Here is a 9939-nt window from a genome sequence, read left to right on the forward strand (position 1 = left end):
CCTACCTATAAAAAATGACTGTAGAATTCAGCCATTCTGAGCTGGTAGCATTTGCAGAGATGTAATGACTGCACAAGGCTCAAGGCAATAGAGAATTGGGCCCAAGGAAAATTGCTGTTGGAAAACCTATTGTCTAACTTACTTTCAAGGTTGCTGTTGATTTAGAGTTGTAATTATTTCTTTTCTTCATCTTTTTGTTTAATTATGATAACTTGCTGTCTGGGAAGAATACAATCAAGAGTACTGTTGGACTATAACCTTATGGAGCAGATGCCACTCCATTGAAGTCAGTGGGAATTTTGCCACAGGCTTTAATGGGAGCAGAATTTGGCCTTCTCCCAGATGGGAAGATTTGCTAAATATTCTCACATTAGAGTTCTGAACTGCAAATATTCAAGCACATGAGTTCAGTAGGACTGATCACAAGTAAAATTGCTCAGATGTTGCTCAAGTGGCTGTGAAGTCAGCAAATGAGCCCAGCTCATCATTAAGCTACAAAATAATAAAAAGACTTTTTCTTTTAAATTAGCTTGCACAGATATTCACTGACACTTCAGTGTGTCCTGTTTGCAGTAATGTCAGCTTTGTGCGATGCACATCCACCCTATCCCTGCCTTGTCGCCGTCCCCCCCTTTTCTGGATCCATCTCAGACTTTCAGCATTTTACCTCTTTCTTCCCTTCTCCCCACAGAAATCATGCGTTCTAATGGATTTTGTTTAGCAAACACTGAAACAATAGTTATTGACCACAGTATACCAAATGGAAAAGACAAGCACCTGGATGTAGATTCAGCAGAGCACTTGTAAGTATACATTGTTGCTGAGTATTGGGGTCTTTAAATTAATTGTAACCTTCTCCTAACAACATTTTAATGCCCAGACAAACCCAGTGCTGTGCGAAGACCTGTGTTGGTAAAATTGCCTGTCTAGCTGATTAAAGGTTGGTTAGTTTGGCTGGGCTGTAAGGGTCTGTCTATGCTGCAGCTGGGAGTGAGCCTCCCAGCCTGGGTAGACAGACTTGTGCTAGCAGGGCGTAACCTACTATGCTAAAAATAGCTGTGTTGACGTTGCAGTGCCGACAGAGGCTCGGGCTCCCCACTCGAGCTCGGACTCAGGGAGCAAGGTAGGCCTGAGCTTGGGTGGCTAGCTTGAGCCTATGCCATGCTGCAACATCTACACAACTATATTTGGCATGCTCGCATGAGCTCCACTGGCACAAGTCTGTCCACCTGGGCTGGGAGGCTCGCTCATAGCTGCAGTGCAGACGTACCCTAAGGGCCCATTGCAGCAGTCATAAAAATCAATAGACTCCCAATGGAGTGTCATAAGAACATAAGAACGGCCATACTGGGTCAGACCAAAGGTCCATCAAGCCCAGTATCCTGTCCTTTGACAGTGGCCAATGGCAGGTGCCCCAAAGGGAATGAACAGACAGGTTATCATCAAGTGATCCATGCCCTGTCACCCAATCCCAGCTTCTGGCAAACAGAGACTAGGGACACCATTCCTGCCCATCCTGGCTAATAGCCATTGATGGACCTATCTTCCATGAATCTATCTAGCTCCCTTTTGAATCCCGTTATAGTATTTGCCTTCACAACACCCTTTGGCAAGGAGTTCCAGAGGTTGACAGTGCATTGCGTGAAAAAATACTTTCTTGTGTTTGTTTTAAACCTGCTACCTATTAATTTCATTTGGTGACCCCTTGTTCTTGCATTATGAGAAGGAGTAAATAACAACTTCCTTGTTTACTTTCTCTATACCACTCATGATTTTATAGACCTCTATTATATCCCCCCTTAGTAGCCTCTTTTCCAAGCTGAAAAGTCAGAGTCTTATTAATCTCTCCTCATACGGAAGCCGTTCTATACCCCTAATCATTTTTGTTGCTCTTTTCTGAACCTTTTCCAATTCCAGTATATCTTTTTTGAGATGGGGCGACCATATCTGCACGCAGTATTCAAGGTGTGGGCGTACCATGGATTTATAGAGAGGCAATCTGATATTTTCTGTTTTATTATCTATCCCTTTCTTGATGATTCCCAACATTCTGTTCACTTTTTTGACTGCTGCTGCACATTGAGTGGATGATTTCAGAGAACTATCCACAATGACTCCAAGATCTCTTTCTTGAGTGGTAACAGCTAATTTAGACCCTATCATTGTATATGTATAGTTAGGATTATGTTTTCCAATGTGCATTACTTTGCATTTATCAACATTAAATTTCATCTGCCATTTTGTTGCCCAGTCACCCGGTTTTGTGACCTAAAGGAGACTGGCCCTCTTCTGATGGAAAAATTGTGGATGCAACATGGGGCCTCAAGGGTGATAGGTACCAAGGGTCTGATTTGTGCGACAGAGTGCTGAGAACCAGTAGCTGACCCAGCACTCTGATCACTGAGCTTTAATTAGTTCCCCCAGAAGAGGCCTGCTGGAGGAGTGGAGTATTTAATTATCTAATCAAACTGGAGGATGGGAGGACTGATGGGCTAAGGGGCTAATTATCCTATTAGCTGAGAGGGTAGTTAAAAAGCATGGAAAGGAAGTGCAAGGGAGGACGCTAGCAGAGTTCAGAGGAAGCAAGAGGTCAGGATGGTGAGAGCGCTCCCTAGAGAAAGGGCTGAGGATTAGAGGAAACTGCAGAGAGAGTTGCTGCACAGGATTGTGATGATGGTTTGGTGGAGGTAATATCAATAAAACTCATGGAGGTGCTAGCAGACAGAAAGCATCCCAAGCTGTTTGTGTGGGATCTCAGAACAAGAGCGGACACTGGCCTGTTACACTTTGTCTTTGGTGAGAGCTGGATTGAATCCAGTGTGTGGAAAAGTGAAGGATCCACAGAGAGGCGAAATCCTCCTAGGAGGCAAGCAATTTATTACTCAGTGACTAAAATATACCTTCTTATTTGTTATTGCTCCCCCTTTGGATCTGCATTGTAGGCACTTTGGGGATAAAGCTTTCAAATAGAGTTTGAGTCGATGAGTATGTTGACAGATTAATTTTTATGGAAATGCACTCCTGTAAAGTTCTGTCATGCCAACTGATTGATGTTTCACTTTAATAGCTTCAACTAGATGGAGGTAACAGTGTATTCAAGAATTTTAAATATTTGCAGTGAAAAACATTGAGTTACCCATTAGTCAAGCCAGTAAAAACCAAGGAAAACAAGGGAGGAAAAACGTCATGGATAAAATGGGCAGAAGCTTGGTTTCCAAACTTAAGGTCTTTTCTAAACTTCATTTAGAATGTGATCTGTATCAGTTTGCTAAAGGGTTTAAAGGATGTTGAGGGCCCCTGTTGTAATCAATGGGAATTTTGCCATTGACTTTAATGTGGCCAGGATCTTGCTCCTTGTTTCAAACTTTGATTCTTGATAACATAGTTTGAACTGTAGCACATATAGGGCCATAATCCAATGGCTGGAAGTAGGCGTAAAAAGATCCAGTGTCTGGAAGCTGAAGTCATCAAAGCTGAAACTGGAAAGCAGACATACATTTTTAATAGTGAGGGTAATTAACCATTGGAACAGGTTACCAAGGGACATGATAGATTTTTCCATCACTTAGATTCTTTTAGAAAGACATCCAGTCTTGATTTAAAAATATGCTCTAGCTCAGCCAAAAGTTGTTAGGCTACAATAGGGGATCAGATGGTGTAATGCAGTGGCCTGTGGCATGCGTGAGGTCTGACTGGATGATCATAACAGGCCCTTCTGGCCTTAAAATCTGTGAAATATATAACAGATGCAGGGTTTTCAGACAAACTGTGGTGAAAGAAATAAGCCAATGAAACAGGATGTCTTTACCATTCATATTCTAAATTCAGAGGTAGCTTGTTTTCTCTTGCAGGGAACGGTTCAGAAGTTAATAACTGAAAATCTATACGTGTGCTGTTCTTAGGCTGAAGTGAGGTCCTTCCTGCAGTTGTATTTTATAGCAGGGATAGGACTGGAATCACTTGTGTAAGATGTGGTTTTATCAAAGGCAGAGTTAGTGAAGATTTCCTATATTGCAGCTGTAAATGTAGGTTGATAATCTTGAGTGAAAGTATACATTTTTTTGGAGTGTTATGGACTCCATTTGCAGTCTGTGTACAGTTGAATTGACTGGATTGGTGCTTTCTGTCTGAAATAAGAGCTAATTCCTGTTTGGCTGACTAGTCTCACCTGAAATGAAAACTTGTAGATCCACATTTTTCTTCAGCAACTCTAAGATATTGTAAGCTAAATAGGGCTTGGCTAGCTTTGAACTTGGATAGCAAATTTGCACAGAATACCTACATGCTTCAGAAAGTGGTACTGGAGATTCAGTAGATGGCACTCTTTCCTATAAGTCTTTATTGAACCAGTGTCCAACATTCAGAGGCATTAGATCGTGAGTGGTGCTGTGTTTTGTAAGATCCATAAAATGGAAATCCTGATCATGCTTCATTAAAGATGTTGTAGCACTTTTGTAAGCAGGAGAGTTAGTGCTGGTGTTCTGGCCAAATGCCAGTTTGAGTAACTGTATTCTGCCCCTTTAATTTCCCCTGTAATTTTAGAGCCTGTTTTGTGCCCTATGTGACCTTGGATGGTCTGGAAAGGATTCAGATTTAGAATTTCATTTGGCTGTATTCTTCACATCCTGTCCTGAAATGTGTTGTACTGTTGCAGTGTGCTGTGAAACAACTGTGTTCCATCCCAGAGGTGGCAGAAATGATCCCCTTGTGTATAGTTTGTAATCTTTTGAGAGAGAAAGTGCTAAATAGACATCTTCTACTCATTATAATTTAGTCGCTGGTTTTGCTTTAGTCACTGGTTTGCTGTACATGAGCCTTATCTTACAAGGGTTATTTGGACTCTTTCTGCCAGCAGCAGGTGGTGAAAACTGTGGAGTTAGCCATGCTGCTTTCTAGTAAAAATCCACTGTAATAGAAGATGTGCATTTTTAAGGACAACCCTACTGTAGTGTTATAAGCATGTAGAGCTCTGGATAGGAGATTTTTATATAAGTGAATGCAAATAAGTTAAATAGAGAGCTATGCTGAAATACTAATGTTGGGAATAGAACATTGCCAGAAATGTAAAATCCTACCATTTACTATCAGGAAAAGAAAATGCTACCACTGACCTTTAAGATCTACCCAGAGAGAGAGCAGGGGCACTATATAGATACTGATCTTATGCGGGCTGATACATGGGACCAGGCTCTCTTCTCCCACCAGTTTTACACTAGTGTTATTTCATTGACTTCTGTGGAGTTATTCTTGGTTTACAATCATGTAGATTATGAGAGGAGAATCAGCTAATACTTTCTTCACCAGCAGCACACTGTCCCTGATTCTCCTCTCACTTACCCATGATTTACACTGGTGCAATCGTATTATAAGGAGAGAAATTACCCGTTTTGCATCAGTGTGTACAATGAGAGGAGAATTAGGCCCTTTGTGAGGACGTATCTTTTGAGGAACTAGGGAATAATTAGTGAGGACAGAGGAAGGAATCCGCATGTAATTAATAGTCTAAAGAACTATTGTTTCAGAAACTCTCACTTGGGAAAATGACTTGTTTGTAACGTCTCAGAAGCATGTTAAATATCCTACTGCAGTGCTGTCTGATGCAGTCTCCTTAACTGAGTTCAGCTTCACATGAAGATTTTAAAATATTGCAGAGTCTAGGGTATATGTCCCACTTTAAACAGAAGTGTCATCTGTTCTTCAGTAGAGATACTGATGGGGGAAAGATAGAATCTTAACAGACCTGTCTCCTGCTTTTCTAGTTTTTTCACCCTGAACGTAAGACCATGGAAAGTAGATAGAAGCCTGGTATCAGAATGCTATGGCGTGTTTAAAATATTCCTGCCAATGACTTGTGAGGCTTCTGAAACTAAAAGAAAGAGTTTGATGGAGAAATTGCATGTGGGGTTGGAAGCTTTTGACTGCCATTACTTTGCCCCAGCTCTTTTTGGTTCATCTCTGGAATAGCGTGCCCTAATGGCAATCTGTGGTAGAGTTGCTGGGATGACTGTAGTTATGTTACTCAGCTGCTGCAGTCTAATCAGTTCAGATGAATGTGATGACCCAGCTTTACACTGAACTATTTAAGGCTCCATCTGTTTGGTCTCTCTTCAGAGAATTCAATGATGTCTAACAAGATGTCGGAAAATATGAATATTGGCTCCATGCCAAGCGAGGCAGGTCCCATAATGCAGCAGCATGAAGATGGTGCAGAAAATGTCAAAGGAAGAGAAACTGAGAATAGGATCATCTTTTATTCTGGTCCAGCTAAACTAGGTTTACTAAAACCTTGTGTGAGTAGGGGATGGAAGTCAGGCTGTAGGCTGTAGGCATTAGAGAGGGATACACTGACTCATCAAGAAATTGCAGTCATTCTGTCATAGTTTAGTTCCTTATTCTGAATTGTTGCAAAAGCCAAATGCAAAGCATTGTATATAAAAGGAAAGGATTTTATCTCCATTTTCAGACCAAAACAAAAGCAGATTCCATTCAGACTCTGTCCTCTGTGTTCTCAGAACAGAAGCATTTGAAATAGCTGCCAAAGGCTGTGAGAATGAAATGAGAGAATTTGGGCCTCAATTACATGACTCATTTTTCTAGTGCTTGCTTGCTAGCTTCCTTCCTTCCTTCATCACCAGCATGTTTTAACCTAGAAGAGAGTGAGATGGTTCACTCACATATGAGAGTGTGGTTCAGTAGGATTAACTCTAGAGGTTCTTCTTAAGTGCTCCACGTGCAGTCATTCACATACCATAGTTTGAACTTCTCTTGGCTAGTAAAATTTAATCAACTCCTCTCCTAGATCTTTGACATTGCCTGATAGAACATTGACTTCCTGGGAACAGAGCCTTCCTGTGGTTGGTTGGCAGTAGGGGAGGCATGGAGAAAAGAATTCTTGAGAATGACTTGACTACTGTTTTTGACCTAGGCCACCTTTCATATGCCACACTAACAATGTATCACAAATACACAGTGTCATCAAGTACTATGATGACAACTGCCATAGGTGGCAACTATCATATTAGGGTGCTCATCCTTGTGGTAATAATTTTTAATAAACACTGTTAGCTAATGAGATGGATAACTTACTGCCTCCATATGGGTACCATGCTATATTATGAGGTTTGGTCTGGTTTTTCATTCAGGGCATGTTTTTAAGAAGATAACCATCTTATTTTACTGAAAACAAACTGATCCTCCCTCCATTCATTTCCATGGTTTAGAAAGACACAGGCCTACCGTTAACTGGGGGGTGGGAGGTGGGGGGGGGGAAATCTCTCTAGTCCTGTAACACTAACTGATTCTGAAACTGGCAGTAGATGCTGTACTACTTTGGTCAATGTATCAAAGAAGCATAATTACAATCTGTCAGTGGTTCACAGACTGTGATCTGTGAGACACCAGTAGTCCGTATGGGCTTTCCTTGGTGGAGCATTCTGAAAAACAAAGCACTGCTTCATTAGGATGAAGCGCTGAGGTACTGGAAGAAGGGGTTGATTCCTGGGAGGATCATTCTCTTACAAAGTAGTCTGCACAAAGATAAAGCTGCAATAAAGCATTAGAAATGCTTCTACTGTTACTCAGGTCTGATGTGAACTAAGGCTAGTTGGTAATACTTACTCAAAACATTGCCCTGAAAGGTGGGCAAGCAACATTAGCTGGAGATAAAGCTCAAGAAAGCATTCTTGTTTGCGGTCTTGTTTCCACATGGTTCGCTAGCAAGTATCTTTCCTCATTGTTTCCTGGATTCAGTCTTCAGTTGTTTTACCTCTCTTTCCACAATTTATGTTCATTCTTTCCTTTGTCCTCCACTCCTTTGTCCCATGCTGTGTAAGTGATTTGACTTTTTTTTTTTAATTTTAGGTTTGAAAGTGTTAGTGAGTTTACTTCAGAGCTAGAAGACACTGATGATCCAGCAGCCTATGTCACCAACTTGACATATTACCACCTGGTCCCATTTGAGACGGATATTTTGGACTGAGGCTTTCCAGGGACCCAGTCAGCTAGCATCCAGCTGATTTCTTTGCTCATAGACTCTGCTATCCCCTTGCTCTTCTATGAATAAAGCTGTGTGATTAAAAACAGCAGAGAAGTTGCTGCAGATATGCCATGAAACTGATTTTGCAGCTTAGCCCTTCATTGTGACTCAAGGAGATACCTTGCAAGGAAGTAACTGCTTCAACAAACTCCTTTTTCCCTGAAAGGAATGTAGCAAGATCTTTGGGCTACTTGGATCCAAGGAAATCATTTTGGCAAAGGCCATGGCAACCACTACACTGACAAAACCATAAGCGATCGTGCTGTCGTTTGGCACCGGTGGTCACTGGTATACAATGCAACTTGTACAAAAGACTACCCATATTAGCAGCTTCCTGTCTTAAAACGTCACCACAAAATATCCCCAGATGTACCGAGTACACTTCCACTCCACCTTTATTAGAAGACCACCTCTGTTAAGCAATCAACATTTGTCAGTCCCTTTATGTGGTCACTTAAGACAGGCCCCATAGTTTGCTGTCTGTTCAGCTGTGAGATGACAGGTGCCTTACGTATAATGTTACAAATACCATAGAGTGCCTACAGGAAACCAATGCACAATCTGATTACTTTACCTCTGTTAATCCTTGGGTGTTGTTTAATCATCCGAGAGCTGACCTCTTTCCTTTCCTTTCCTGAAATAGGAGAGCAAACTGGCATGGCAATGGAAAGCTTATAATGCTGAGGTACCTTGAATTACATCAGAGTTCTGGAAAGCTGATAGGAAGGCTGAACTGCCTTGCTAAGAATGGTCAATGTATGCCAGGCACTTGGATCTGGGTTTTCTCTTGGACCAGGAAATCTGAGCAGTGCTTGCAGTTGTTTACACAAGATGGATAATTACCTTTGTGTATTACTTTCCAGAGAGTGGGGAGATTTAAGCCCTGTTGGGACTGAGAATTAAAGATAAACTACAATGTATCTTACGAGGACAAGAAAAAAGAAACCACCGCAGCTCAGATAGTCTGCTTAACCCACTCCCATAGACCCAATGGGCCTGATTCTGATCTTGCCTACACTGGTTTCATACCAATGAAATTCTATTCATCTCAGTGGAGTTACTCCAGTGTCAGAGAGAGCAGAATCAGACCCCAAAGGCTCTTTACTACTGAGTAGTGCAACATTAACCTCTCTTAGAGCTCAATCTTGTAAATTGCTGAGCACCCTGAACTCCCAATATGAGCTCAACACCCTGCATGATCAGGCCCTGACCTTTCATCAAGCATTTAGTGTAGTAATGGCCAGAATTAATTTAAAGAGATATGAACTGAGAAGAGTGCATTTTGAGCTGGTTATCTGCACAATGGCTTTGCCTTGGTCCTGAAGAACTTGGCACAGCTCCTCTCCTGTATACTCTTCAGTGCTCTGTGTATAATAACAGTAAACAGAATTTGCTAATGTACATAATAAATTATTGAAAATCCTAATTCCTTTACACAGTATGTTTTTAAAATATATATTTAATGAAATAAAATTACTCACCTTAAGTATGATAACTTCCATTTAAAGTGTTGACTTCCATTTATTTTTCATGGAGAGTAAGTCTCTGAGACCTGAGTCTCTGCTTTTTCCTCCAATAATTTTGGAAACAGGTTGAGTAATTGCTGCTTTTTCTGTGCTGCTTGAGTTCTCATGCTGCAGATATAATTAATACCCAAGTGAAAGCTACAGGGCTGGGTACTGATCTCACTTCTGTATAAACATGGATTAACACCACTGCCTTCTGTGGAGCTGCTTGGGATTTATACAGGTGAAAATGAGATCAAATCTGGCATCTATAGTTTCTCGGGGTGGAGGAGTTCCTTAAACTGGAATGTAATAGGAAACTTCCTTTTTTCATGTTCTTGAACTAGATTTATTTTTCTTTGCCCACTAACTACAGTTCTTCAGTCTATGCTTCCAGCT

At 41.2% G+C, this 9939-nt stretch overlaps 1 protein-coding gene across 1 annotated transcript in view; it reads left to right on the forward strand.

The window, feature by feature from the left end:
* Window positions 1–9426, forward strand: part of PXDC1 (PX domain containing 1) — a 31903-nt gene extending 22477 nt beyond the window's left edge. The window contains exons 4-5 of the mRNA XM_074943180.1: window positions 692–803; window positions 7861–9426. Of these exons, the coding sequence (XP_074799281.1) occupies window positions 692–803; window positions 7861–7978 (230 nt within the window). The 3' untranslated portion in view covers window positions 7979–9426. The remainder of the gene's footprint in view (window positions 1–691; window positions 804–7860) is intronic.
* The last annotated feature ends 513 nt before the right edge of the window (window positions 9427–9939 follow it).

Source organism: Natator depressus, chromosome 2 (assembly GCF_965152275.1).
Source record: "Natator depressus isolate rNatDep1 chromosome 2, rNatDep2.hap1, whole genome shotgun sequence".
In the NCBI taxonomy this organism is placed as follows: domain Eukaryota; kingdom Metazoa; phylum Chordata; order Testudines; family Cheloniidae; genus Natator; species Natator depressus.